The 14,583-nt window shown below is 37.1% G+C and overlaps 1 protein-coding gene across 3 annotated transcripts in view; it reads right to left on the bottom strand.

Annotated features, from left to right (window-relative positions):
• PPP4R1 (protein phosphatase 4 regulatory subunit 1) overlaps positions 1-14,583 on the bottom strand; it is a 77,185-nt gene that overhangs the window by 35,281 nt on the left and 27,321 nt on the right. For all 3 annotated transcript variants that reach the window (XM_028523658.2, XM_028523659.2, XM_036009323.1), the window contains 5 exons: positions 9,224-9,366; positions 8,595-8,741; positions 3,562-3,669; positions 3,140-3,205; positions 2,012-2,170 (listed from right to left, as the gene is read on the bottom strand). In XM_028523658.2, coding sequence (XP_028379459.1) covers positions 2,012-2,170; positions 3,140-3,205; positions 3,562-3,669; positions 8,595-8,741; positions 9,224-9,366 — 623 coding nt within the window. The remainder of the gene's footprint in view (positions 1-2,011; positions 2,171-3,139; positions 3,206-3,561; positions 3,670-8,594; positions 8,742-9,223; positions 9,367-14,583) is intronic.

The following is a 14,583-nucleotide window of genomic DNA, read 5'->3' on the forward strand; positions in this document are numbered from 1 at the left end:
CTGTGAACCAAAAGGGTCACCAGTTTAACTCCCAGTCAGGGCACATGCCTGAGTTGTGGACCAGGTCCCCAGTGAGGGGCGTACAAGAGGCAACCACACAATGACGTTTCCCTCCCTCTCTTTCTACCTCCCTTCCTCTCCCTCTAAAAATAAATAAATAAAATCTTAAAAAAAAAAGAAAAGAAAATGAATATGGTGAGATCCTGAGATCAACTTCTGCAAGACAGCATAAGAGCTCCACTGACCCACACTCACCAGTAAAATGGGAAAAAAACCCCACCATTCAACACCTCTGGAAAAGGTCCTAAGGGCAAACAACAAATTAATGAATATGTAGTCAAGAAAACCCAAAAAAGTTCAGTGTCTGTGGTATCTGAACCAAGACTAGCTCAGGGAGGTAGAACTTCCATCCAGACTGCTGTAAGCGTACAGTGGGCTCCCTCTCCCCAAGATCCCTGCTAAGAAGGCTTTCAGCATTTCTCCTTCTGCCCTCAGCTGCCTGTTGCTGAGGCCAGGTCCTGGGAAAGTGCAATGGAGTGGTGGAGGCTCCCTTTTTTCACCCAAGGCCCATTAGTGGAATAGAAGCTATACCAGATGTGGCCCAAAATCCTCAGGCTCCAACAACCCATGCCCCAGCTGATGAGGCCAAGAGAGACAAGCCAAGAGTACCTCAAGCTGGTGAACCTCCCACTCCTACTAAAATGCTCTCATCCCATGGGTGATTGTGGGCATACCCAATGCTGTGCCTCCTGGAAGGGGGAAATGAGAGTCCACTGAAGTATTCTACCAGTCACTAAACAAATAACAAGCACGGGAGATGGGTACCAGTACCCAAATTTACTACATTAGCTAAAATCTCAGTTTCCAACAAAAAATTACAAGGCATGAAAAGGAACAGAAAAGTATGATCCATACACTGGAAAAAATATTAGGTAACACAAACCATGTGAGAGAATAGTAAGATGTTGGACTTAACCACACCAAAAAACTTTGAAGTAGCCATCACAAATTGTTCACAGAACTAAAGGAAAGCATGATTAAAAAAGTAAAGACATGAGGACAATGTCATAGCAAATAAAAAAAATTAATAAAGAGACAGAAATAAAAGCAGAGAACCAAATGGAAATTCTGGAGTTGAAAAGTAATAGCTGAAATAAAAAATTAACTACATGAATTCAATAACAGATCTGAACTGGCAGGAAAAAAAAATCAATGAACTCAAGGTATATAAATATAACTTATACAAGATGAAAAACAAACAAAAAAGCGTATGAGGAAAAATAAACACAGCCTCAGAATAATGTGAGATACCATTTAAGCACACCAATATATTTTATGTATAATGGGAATATCAGGAGAAGAGAGAGAGAAGACAAAGTACTTGGAAGAAACAGACAATCTAGATAGACCTATATAATAAATGACAAGTGAAACTAGTAATAAAAAAGACAATACCGACAAAGAAAAGTCCAGGCCCAGATGGATTAACTCCTGAATTCTACTAAACGGTTAAAGGAGAATTATTACCAGTTCTTTACAAATTCTCCCAAAACAGAAGAGAAGGAGTGAATCTCAACTTGTTTTATGAGGCCATTATTACACTGAGAGCAAAACCAGGCAAAAATAATAAAAAAGCCATCAAAGAAAACCACAGACCATTTCCTCATATATATACACACACACACACACACAAAATTCTTAAAATACTAGCAAAATCCAGCAACATATAAAGAAGTATTACACTATGACCAAGTGAGACCTCCAAGAGATTGAAGGTTATTTAAAATCTGAAAATCAATATACTAAATCATAGCAATGGAATGAACATGTTTTTTATTTGTAAAGAAACTTCTTCCAGTTTTAAAAAAGTTAATAGTTGCCCACTCTCTACTCCTAGAAGTATTAATAACATGCCTTAAATTATAAATTATTTCTTAAATTATGAAATCCAAATCATGTTTGCTGTAAAATGTATGAGCTTTTAAAAAATGATAATTAAACAAAATCCTACCCAACGTGAAGGATCACTGATCAAATTAATAAATAGTGCTGATAATTTAGTCCGCCGTATTTCTTGGCACGTTGCACATGAAACCGCCATGAAGCATTCAGCACAAGCTTTTCGGACTCCCCATACGTTATCGGAACAAAGTTGGAAAAACCTGGGAAGCTATGCAAAGATAGTGTTTTATTAGGCAGAGAGCGTGAGTTTCAGTACAGGCACAACTAGCTTTATTATGCTTTGCTTTACAGCAATTCGCAGATATTGCATTTTTTTTTCCAAAATTAATGTTTGTGGCAACCCTGAATCAAGCAAATCTATTGGCGCCATTGTTTCAACAGACTCAGATGATGGTTAGCATTTTTTAGCAATAAAGTATTTTTTAATTAAGTATGTATATTGTTTATTGTGGGTATAATGCTAATACATACTTAATAGACTACAGTATAGTTTAAACATAACTTTTATAAGCACTAGGACACCAAAAAATTCATATGACTCTCTCTTTATTGTTGTATTTACTTTATTGTATGGGTCTGGAACCAAACTTGCAGTATTTTTGAGGTATGCATGTCCTTTTCTACTTCTACAATGTTTTAAAGTATGAAATTTCAACAAAATTTAGAAGACCTGTTTAGTATTAATGCCTGACAATAAAATAAATCAACCTAATTGACAATATTATTGGCTACAAAAAAGAAAAACACTCCCAACAAATATAGCTTAAATCTTATTATCCAAGAGCTTGTACCTAAACTTATTTTGCAAAACAGATGGTTTTAGAAGCTCTTAAAGTATGTTGACTTGTATGTCAAGCATATACATTCTATGAATTAGCCATTTAAAAATAACCTGCTGTGGATTTGTCACTAAGAGACTTGAGGGTTGCTAATAAATATTAACTTGAATAAATAAGAATTGATTTGTTTCATAAAAATGGGGGAGGTAAAAACTATCAAAATACAGTTCAGATTACAGAAATTTAAACTCCAACCCAAAGTCCTATTATCTTTCTGGTCTACATTTGTTAAATTGTGTTAATAAAATCTGGGAGTAAATGTATGCATATTAAACTTTATGTACTATTTTATAATGCATTGCTTACTCCTTTACTCCTCTTGTTTCTATAGTACTTACCAACATTTCCTCAGTAGCTTGCTGGCCAACTACACTGCAAATATCGCCAAAATTGGCAGCACAGACCTAACAACAAAAGCATCATTGAAATTTCAAAATATTAGACATAAAGTTCTTTAAAATATAACCTTTTAAATTTCACATATTGCCCTGGCTGGTGTGGCTCAGTGGATTGAGCACTGGCCTGTGAACCAAAAGGTCTCCAGTTCGATTCCTAGTCAGGGCACATGCCTGAGTTGCAGGCCAGGTCCCCAGTTGGGGGTGTGCAAGAGGCAACTACACACTGATGTTTTTCTCCCTCTATTTTTCCCATCCTTCCCCTCTGTCTAAAATATAAATAAGTAAAATTTTCTTTAAAAATTCACATATAATGTATAACCACTAGAAACATGAATTCTCAAACAAATGAAAAGACTAAATACCTTTCGAACGTGAAACATTCTGCAATCACAGCACATCTCACAAAACCTCGGGAGGATAAGACGCTCTGTAATGTCTTTTCCAACCATGGGAGCCATTTTGCACATTATCTAAAATAAGAACAAAAACACAATGAAAACTTTTCCAGGTAAGTTCCCTAACTTATTAGAAGTATGTAACTTAAGATTAAAAGATGATATGGTATCATTATATCACATACATTACTAAAAATATTCATCTTATTATCTGAGTTGAAGACAGCAAAACAGACATTAATACCACCAATAAAATCAACCAATAGAGAACAGGCTGACAGTGACCAGAGGAGAGAGGGGAGAGAATTTCAGGGGAAAAGGGGAAGGGTTTACAGGAACAAGTATAAAGGACACATGAACAAAAACAAGGGGGGGTGGAAATGAGAGGAAGGTGGGGAAGGCTGAGAGGGGTGGGCTGGGATGGGAGTAAAAGGCAGCAAACTGTACTTGAACAACAATTAAAATTTTTTTTTTTGTTAAAAAGATTTTATTTACTTATTTTTAGAGAGGAAGGGAGGGAGATAGAGAGAGAGAGAGAAACATCAATGTGCAGTTGCTGGGGGTTATGGCCTGCAACCCAGGCATGTACCCTGGCTGGGAATCGAACCTGGGACACTTTGGTTCCCAGCCCGTGCTCAATCCACTGAGCTATGCCAGCCAGGAAAATTTTTAAAAAAATTTAAAAAATCAATCAATAATTACTCAATGTGTACTGAACCCAGAAAAAAATTCTTAAAATTTAATTTTTGTCTATAGTTCCAATCTTTAATTAAAGTTATCTATAGATAACTTTAAAAGCAAAAACCCCTACATTTTCCCAGTAATAAAATGAATGTTGACAGTTTAAAAAGGAATGATTATCTGTAAGAAGGATCTGGGTTTGTCTGTATTGCTAAGAAAGGACTATAGAGGCAGTCCTTACTTACAAAGTACTACTTTAAATAAATGAAACTTGTGCACACTGGAACCATGTCCCTACTCTCTGCAAAGCCTGGGTTCCAAGGAAGGCAAAGACACAGTTCCACCATGCAAATGTTTCAGTTAATGCAAAGTGAGGATGAACTGTTTAAAAACCAGCCCAGTGTTATTTAAATCAATTGGCCCCATAGCCAGTATAAAAAGAAATCCTCCACAGTTGCTTAGAAAGAAATCTGATAATTTGTCATCGTTTATCTATTCCAGCTACTCCCAGCTGTGTAAATATGACAAATAAAAGGCATACAGATTGGAAAGAATCCTCTAGTCATATATGACTTGATTGTCTGCATAGAAAATCTCAAGGAATCTACAAAAAAGGCACTAGAATAAATAAGTCAGTTTAGGAAGTTTGCAAGACCTATGTCGGAATATAAAAATCAAATGCATTTCTGTAAATCAGCAATGAACAAGTAGAAACATTTAAAAAGTTATTCACAACTGTATTAAAAACCATGAAACCTAACAAAACATACATGATTTCTACTGAAAACTACAAAACACTGATAAGTAACAGACTTAAATAAATGGAGAGACCTACCATGCTCATGGATGGTCAAGCTGGCACTTACTCCCTCCCTGATCTATAAATGCAGCACAGTCCCTATCAAAATCCCAGGCTCCTCAGAACTGGGGGATAACACCTACATCTCCTAAACCCCAAAGCTAGTTTTATTTTTTGACCCTGTACAGTTTCTAAGAATTTCCAAACCCTGGGTTAAAGATCCAAAGTGCTACTGTATTACTGATCTACCATAATGAAATGTATTAGAATAAATTAGTCCCCAGGTAGAGAACAACTGGGAAGCCAGGGAAAGCAAATCCTGACAAAATAAACATATACAATTGTAAGAAAATCACAGGTTTCATACTAATGCTGGATATAGTCTTTTTACTATAATTATGTTTTACTATTGTTAAATCCCATCAAAAATTCTAACAGCAAGTTAAATTCTGCTCAATATAAACCAACACTGATGCCAAAACTTACTTCCCTTAACGAGGAACTTGTGAAATTTAAAAATAAAAAAAATCTATGTTTTACAATTTGGCAGAGGTGGCCATTGTACAATGCTGTAAAAATACTAAATGTTACTTAATTGTATACTTTAAATGGTTACTTTCATATTATGTAATTACACTTCAATAAAAATGGTTTCGGTAGAAAAAAGAAAACTTATTATTTTACTTGTACCTGAGTATATAAAAATAAAATAATGAAATCAAGAAACTGCCAAGGGAAATGGACTAGAAAGATGACTAAATCAATCCTATTAATGATTTAGAACTATTAGAAAATTTTAGTTTTATTTTTTATTTCAACAAAGATGCAATTATATTTACGCTGAAATAGTAAAGTCTCAATATCCAAACAGACTTGAATAAATTTTCAAATGGTTTTTATTAGTTTTCTCATTTATTAACAGAATTACTGCTATCTGAACTCAGGAACTATAGATGTAAACTCCAACAGATAGTACTATACATTCTAATTCACCCCTTATTTTTAACATAGTTTATTGATTATGCTATTACAGTTGTCCCATTTCTCCCCTTCACTCCCCTCCACCCTGCACACCCACTCCCACCCACATCCCCCCCATTTAGTTCATGTCCATGTGTCGTAAGTTCTTTAGCTTGTACATTTCCCACTATTCTTGCCCTCTCTCTATTTTCTACCTACTGTCTATGCTACTTATTCTTTGTACCTTTCCCCCCCTCTCTCCTCCTCCTACTCCCCTGTTGCTAACCTTCCATGTGATCTCCATTTCTGTGGTTCTGTTCCTGTTCTAGTTGTTTGCTTAGTTTGTTTTTTGTTTTCATTTTAGGTGTGGTTGTCAATAATTGTGAGTTTGCTGTCATTTTACTATATATATTTTTTATCTTCTTTTTCTTAGATAAGTCCCTTTAACATTTCATAGAATAAGGGCTTGGTGATGATGAAGTCCTTTAACTTGACCTTATCTGGGAAGCACTTTATCTGTCCATCCATTTTAAATGAAAGCTTTGCTGGATAGAGGAATCTTGGATGGAGGTCCTTGCCTTTCATGATGTCAAATACTTCTTTCCAGCCCCTTCTTGACTCTAAGGTTTCTTTTGAGAAATCAGTCCATAGTCTCATGGGAACTCCTGTCTCCTTTGCTCTCATTGCTTTTAAGATTCTCTCCTTATCTTTCATCTTGTGTAATGTAATTATGATGTGCCTTGGTGTGTGCTTCCTTGGGTCCAACCTCTTTGGGAATCTCTGAGCTTCCTGGCTTTCCTGGAAGTCTATTTCCTTTGCCAGACTAGGAAAGTTCTCCTTCATTATTTTTTTCAAATAAGTTTTCAATTTTTTGCTCTTCTTCTTCTCTTGACACCCCTATGATTCGGATGTTAGAATGTTTCAAGTTCTCCCAGAGGTTCCTAAGCCCCTCCTCATTTTTTTGAATTCTTATTTCTTCATTCTGTTCTGGTTGAATGTTTATTTCTTCCTTTTACTCCAAACCATTGATTTGAATCCTGGTTTCCTTCCCTTTGCTATATTTCCCTTCATTTCACTTTACATAGACTTTACTTCTTCCTCTATTTTGTGACCACACAACCATTTCTGTGAGCATCCTTATTATCAGTGTTTTGAACTCTGCCTCTGATAGACTGGCTATCTCTTCATTGCTTAGTTCTAATTTTGGAACTTTGAGCTATTCTTTCATTTGGGCCATATTTTTTTTTTGTCTCAGTGTGCCTGTTATATAGTAAGGTGTGGGGCATTAGGTATATGCCAGAGCAGGGCAACTCACATGGCTATGTTGTGGTGCTGTACATGGGGAAGGGGTCCAGAGGGAACAATGCCACTTGCTTGGCTCTTGCTCAGCTCAGCTCACCTTCCCCTGCTACCCATGAGCAAAGTAGGCCCTTCTGGTGGTAATTCCCATGTGGGTGGTTTTGTATATATTCCAAGATCCTGTAGGTCTCTCCAACAAACTCTCTTACGAGGCTGGGAGGTCCCCCACTGCTGCAACCCCCACAGTTTTTACAGTCAGAGGTGATCAGGCTTTATTTCCCTGTGCTGGATTCCTTGGTTGCACAGTCTTTCTTGCTCCCCAGGTGTTCCTCCCAGTTTATCTGCATGCAAATGTGGGACCTCCCAGTCCTCCAGCTGCTGCCCTGCCTTGAGTCCTCCCTACACCGGCTGCCCATCTCCACCCCTCCTAACCCATGTAGATGAATGTTTCTTCTTTAACCCCTTGGTTGTCGGACTTCCATACAGTTCAATTTTCTGGCAGTTCTGGTTATTTTTTGTTCTAATTTGTTGTTGTCCTTCCTTTGGTTGTGCAAGGAGGCAAAGTATATCTACCTATACCTCTATCTTAGCTGAAGTCTCCCATGCTTTATTTTTGATGGCTCTCTATAAAACTATTTGCTAACTATGTAAAAAAAACCCCAGAAATTAGACTATTATACCTGACTATCATGTGCATTATGAATTAATCTGTATGTTGTTAATAATCATAACTTATATCATGTATCATATCATAGTAAAATTACTTGCCGGACTATCCCCTAAAGAACATAGTGTTAAGAGCAAGAGCCAAGTATTACTGTTTTTTTCCTACTGTCCTTGCACAATGCCTAGAAAACTGAGAGCAACTGAAGGTGTTCAAATGTTTCTTCCTTCAATGCAGTTGTTTTTATCTTCACTGGTTATTTCTCCCATCTTATTTTTCCATTTTGACATAAAAATAAGTTCACATTTGCTCATTCTCTTTCTATGTATCTTGCTTTTCAGAGCTCAGTGATAGACTCATCTAATTTCCAGTTGTTTGGCACAATAGAAGGCCCACAGAATATATAACTTTTCCCTGTGAGCCAATGCCTCTTTCTAGCCAGTCATTTATTTCAAATTCAAAAATGTGTGGCTACTGTGAAATCTAATATGTAGAAATCCTATGAGAGATAATGTAGCATAATATTTATCGAGCATCTTTTATTAGTCAATGTAGTGACTAATTTTTACCTAAACTGAAAAATCACATTCTACTTACAGCCACAGCTTCTGTTTTCACATCGTCATTGCTATCTGGGGCAGTGAGCTCTATGAGGACCGGGCACACCTTGGTCTCCACATCAAATCGCTCAATTAACTCTTGCTCCAACAGAGCCAGCAAAGCTGCCTGACTTGTTTTTCTTACCTGTGAAAAGATTAATAGTATAAACAAAGTATATACATAATACAGCAAAACTCGATTACCTGACTTTCACAAAAATGAAGACTTCTCATCTCAACTGGTAAAACCATGCAAATAAAAATGTATGGCTATTTTCTTTGAGTATTACAAAGATAGAATGTGATAGATTGTGGTATAACATAAGTGTAACAAAGAAGCTATCTTGTAAAATGTCTCACAAAGTAACCTTTTGAGGGACATCTACGAGGGAGCCAAGTGAGGATGCAGCTATGAGGCACTGTCTACAATGGCATTACAGAGACCTCCTAGATTTGCCAAACTCTCAACACATTTTGTCCAAGACAAATGGACTTTTGAAAAACAGAATAACAATGTCAAACAAACAAAATAAAGAAAACATTCAAATGGGACTACCTAGGGTATGCCATTCTACATACATCATATCACATAGATTTCCATTAAGAACATGTCAGTGGCACTCTTACCTGATTATTCTGATCTGCGAGATATCTAACCACAATAGGTAGTAAGTATTTGGAAAAAGCATATGGGATTGAAGGCCGGTTTTCTTGACAAAACAATGCAATATGAGGCACCTGTTCCATCAGCTCTGCTCTCACAGTTGGTTCTATTGAAATAACAGAAATGTGAGCAAACATTCTCTCCAATAACAAAATCTTTGCCTAGGCTTGAGACTAGGACTTTCACCCTCAGTTTAATAAGGGCTTACAAGATGTTCTCTAACTCTGTGATTCTTTTCACAATCATACATAGGTTAACCCCATCATTTAGAGGACCTTACCCGATCCCAAGCTTTTATCTTCATAGTATATACTTAGTATGCAGTCATTTCCGGTAATGACTGAATGAGTCTATTCATCACTTACACTGTGCCACAATATGCTAGAGATTAAATATCCAAGTCACATTAACTATAATATTGTATGATCTATAAACTCTACTATTGAATAACCTCCTAGGACAAGCCATAAGGACTGGCTTCTGATCTAAGTTTAGTCAATGAATGGAGGATTTATAGTTAGACTTAATTAAGACTAAAAAGGATATGTGAATATTAAAAGAGAGCAATAGATTTTTTTAAGATCTGAAAAGACCAAAGTATATATGGCATATTCAAATGTCACAAATATGGCATTTCAAATCTCTAGGTTTAAAAAGGAACCTAAGTAATGGTAGAAAAATCAGCTAGTTATGTCAGAAAAAAAGACAAGATTCCGATATTGCACGCCACACATTAATACTAGGTGAATTAAAGTTCCAAAAGTTTTTTTAAAGATCAATCACCTTGAAGAAAATACATGCACAATAAAGTATTAATAACTAAATATACAAAGAATCTATTGTTCAAATAAATAAAAGAAAGAAAATAAGGATACAAACAGGCAATTCACAGAAGAAATACAAATGACTGACACACACACAGACATGATGGCTTATCAACACAATTCATTACCTCAGACCTCATTAGAGAACTCTGGCACCTATTACTGATATTATTAAAGTTACCTTAAGTAAATATGCATGATGTGTCCCCAGGATAGTTTGAGAATGCCTCTTTCCTCTCTGCTTTCCTCCCAAACAATTATAAAAATAGGAACACAAGAAATTAACATAAAATCACTCCTAGTTGCTAACCCTGAGCCTGACAGACAACTCCAAACCACTTAAGGAGGCTGAACTGACACCAAAACCTATGAAGACCCACAAAAGATGAGCTCACAATGCAAAACTATAAAAAAATGACCAGGAAATGATCCTTCAGTAGCAAAAGAGTTAAAACACAACAGAATTATAAGACCAAGAATTTCAGCTGCTGATCTTTAGAATTTTAAACATTCTAAAGATATAATAAAAGAAAATATACCAAAAAGGAATAAAATAATAGGGAAAGAAAAACAAGAGGAAATGAAAACAAAGCACTTAAGATTCCTAAAAATGAAAAATGGAGATAATGGCAATGAAATATTCAACAGTCAAATTACAGGTTAGGCTTTAGTAGCAGATATACTATGCTGAGAGAAATGATCAAAATGCAGATGGGAGATAAAGGACTGGAAAGTAAGAACACAGAACAACAATGGAAAAACAGCATTTATATAACAAGAGTTCTATATTTGGAACCAATATACAAAATATGTACTTAAAAAATCAACTTAAAAAAAGAATATGAGATGGAAGAGAGGCTATATTCAAAATGTTGAAGGTTGCAAGTTTCCCCTGATGAAAAATAAGAATCCTCAAATTCAAGAAGCAGGGCAAAGTCCTGAGTAGAATAAAAATAAAGCTGTACCTAAATACATAACAGTAAAACTGAACAATGCCAAGGATAAGAAGTCTTAAAAGCAATCAGGAAAGAAACAGTATTACCTATGAAGACCAAACGAAACAACAGGCTTCTCAATAGTAATAACAGTAGATGAGAATGTGAGAGTATTAAAACTAACAACTAGATTTTGACACTTTACTAAGTGACAATTTAAGAGGAATGGTGATATTCAGGACTCCTCCAGTCAAGATGGCGGCACACGTGAACACGGCTCACCTCCTCACACAACCACATCAAAATTACAACTAAAATATGGAACAATTATCACTCAGAATTCTTAGAAATCAAGTTGGATGGAAGTCTGACAACTACATAATTAAAGAAACCACATCCATCCAGATTGCTAGGAGAGGCAGAGATGCAGAACATGCTGCTCCTACACCCACATGTGGCAGATAAAAATTCAGGAGGGAGCAAGGAGTTCCAGCCCCACACCAGGCCCCCCTCAGGTCAGGGTTCCAGTGCCAGGAAGATGTCCCCATAACTTCTGGCTGCAGAGATTGAGTCAGTGAAAGAAACTTCTGCAGTCCCAAGCAGTTTCTCTTAAAGAATCCACACAGAGGTTTTTAGATTCATTCCCTCTGAGCTCCAGCACTGGAGCAGCAGCTGGAGGACAGCCTTCTCCCAGAAAGAAAGGAAGAAAGGCCACTGTAACTTTCCTGAACTCTCCCCACCACAGAGCCACATAGGTGGCAGGTGGATGCCAAATCTGAGACTCCATCAACCTGGCTATACTATTTGCCCTGTCCAGGAGATCCCCTGAGACTCCATCCCATCCAACTTGCTGACCCACCAAAACTATTAACTGTGACTTTTCCATATGAATGGCTGTTCTTGGCTCAAGCTTCACAACTTTGTAAATCATTTCAAACAAGCAACAGCCAGCTTCACTGAGCCCCCAATCCCCTGGACCACTTGCTTAGTGGTCCCAGGACCAGCATAACAGCAGCCAGCCTAGATTCACAGCTTGACTTCACTGGGAAATCTCCAAGCCTAGCACAAGTAGCAGCCACCTCAAATTACTTTATAGCTCTAGCAGGGTGGCCCTGGGCAAAACACAGGGGCTGTGTTGGGGCTGACCTTGGTCTACACTACCTGTTAACCATAGAGCCTGTGTACCCAGTGGACAGCTACAGACCACATCAGAGCACCACCAGTCGGCCTTCGCACACCCGATCCTCCACGGACGGCAGAGGTTAGTGGTGAATAGTTATAGCCAGTCCTTGCAGCTAACTGGCCTGGATAAATCCCACCCATTGATCTGCCAACAGCAATAAAAGCTCAAGTAGAAGAGAAGGGGGAACTCAGCCCATGCAGAGGGCACAACTCAAGTATCCAGTCTGGGTGATAGGGGAGGTTGTGCCACCGGTCCCTATAAGACACCTACTACACATTAGGCCACACTACCAAGACATGGAGTCAAAACAGCTCTACATAATACATAGAAACAAACACAGGGAGGCTGCCAAAATGAAGAGACAGAGAAACATGGCCCAATTGAAAGAACGGAACAAATCTCAAAAAAAGTGCTAAGTGAAATGAAGATAAGCAATCTATCAGATGCAGAGCTCAAAACACTGTAAGGATATCCAAGGAACTTTGTGAGACCATCAACAACATAAAAAAGATCCAGTCAGAAATGAAGGATACACTAATTGAAATAAAGAGCAATTTACAGGTAAACAACAGGAGAGTGGGTGAAGCTGAGAATCCAATCAACAATTTCAAACATAAGGATGCAAAAAACAACCAATGAGAACAAGAAGAAAAAAGAATAAAAAAAACCCACAAAAAACCAAGGATAGTGGAAGCAGTCTCTGGGACAACTTCAAGCACTCCATCATTTGAATCACAGGGGTGCCAAAAGAAGAGAAAGAGCAAGAAATTGGAAATCTATTTGAAAAATTAATGAAAGAGAACTTCCCTAATTTAGTGAAGGAAATAAACATGCAAGCCCAGAAAGCACAGAGAGTCCCAAACAAGTTGCATGCAAAGAGGTTTACTCCAAGACACACCATAGTTAAAATGCCAAAGGTTAAAGACAAAGAGAGAATCTTAAAGCAGCAAGAGAAAAGCAGTCTATTACCTACAGGAGAGTTCCCATAAGACTATCAGCTGATTTCTCAAAAGAAACCTTGCAGGCTAGAAGGGACTGGCAAGAAATATTCAGTCATGAAAAAGCAGGGACCTACAGCCAAGATTGCTCTACCTAAATGATAAAAGCTATCATTTAGAATTGAAGTACAGATAAAGAGCTTTCCAGACAAGAAAAAATTGAAGGAGCTCATCATCAATAAACTATTATTATGTGAAATGTTAAAGGGGCTTATTTAAGAAAAGAATATCAAAACTATGAACAGTAAAATGGCAATAAATACATATCTACAATTGAATCTAAAAAACAAACTAAGCAAAGAAGAGGAACAGGGACAGACTCATGGATACTGAAGAGTGTTTTGATGTTTGCCAGGGTGAAGAGGTGAGGGGATTAAAAAGTATAAATACGTAGTTACAGAATAGCCATGAGAGTGTAAAGTATAGTATAAGAAATGGAGTAGCCAAAAAACTTATACACATAACCCGTGGACATGAACAAAGGTGTGGGGACTGCCTGAGGGTGTGGGGTTGCTGGGTACAAGAGGGTAAAGGGGGAAAAATTGGGACAACTATAACCAACACATCCTACCAACATCACAACTCATCACAACACATCAAACATCACAACCAACCCAGCCTACCAAGCTGGAAATCTTAGGGTCAATTTCCTCTCTTCACTCTTCTCAACCATCACAGTGGCTTTGAAATCCACTCCCTAGCACTTTAATTTCTCTCAAACAACTCATAACAATTACTAGTCTCCCAACTAGTCTTCCTGTCACCCTTTTTTTGTATCAAGTCAATCCATACCGCTGCATTATTATTCTTAACCATAAGAAATGCAAACTTCCTAACACAGCATAGTATAAACCTTTACAATCTAGGCTTCAACTACCTCATTATATAACAGCCTCATTTTTCTAAACTATAGACTTAGTAGATTCATTGTGGACCAAATGGGCCAACGCCTTGAACTCCTCACACCTCTAAACTTATCTTTTACTTTCCTGAGTATACGTTCCCCTCTCTATACCACATCATTCTGTCAAATCCAACTCAAGTGTCATTAACTTTCTGAATCCAGCCCCCATTATAATTTACTGTTTATGAACTATAAACAATTATTGTTTATAAATTATTGTTGACTGCAATCATTAAACTGTTACTTTAATGACAGGAATCTTATTCATTTTAGTAACTGCTCTACAGTTTCATGTTAACTGAGTGAATGTAAGTATAAATGTCAATAAGACATTTACCATTAAATTTGACAACTTGAGAACATTTCTTAAAAATATACGCACATATATATAAGAACCAGCACTATGATTGATAAACAGATAAAAGAAAACATTATATTTGCCGCATATAATGTGCTCCCATGCACAATGAGCACACATG

Source organism: Phyllostomus discolor, chromosome 9 (genome assembly GCF_004126475.2).
Source record: "Phyllostomus discolor isolate MPI-MPIP mPhyDis1 chromosome 9, mPhyDis1.pri.v3, whole genome shotgun sequence".
Taxonomy (NCBI): Eukaryota; Metazoa; Chordata; class Mammalia; order Chiroptera; family Phyllostomidae; genus Phyllostomus; species Phyllostomus discolor.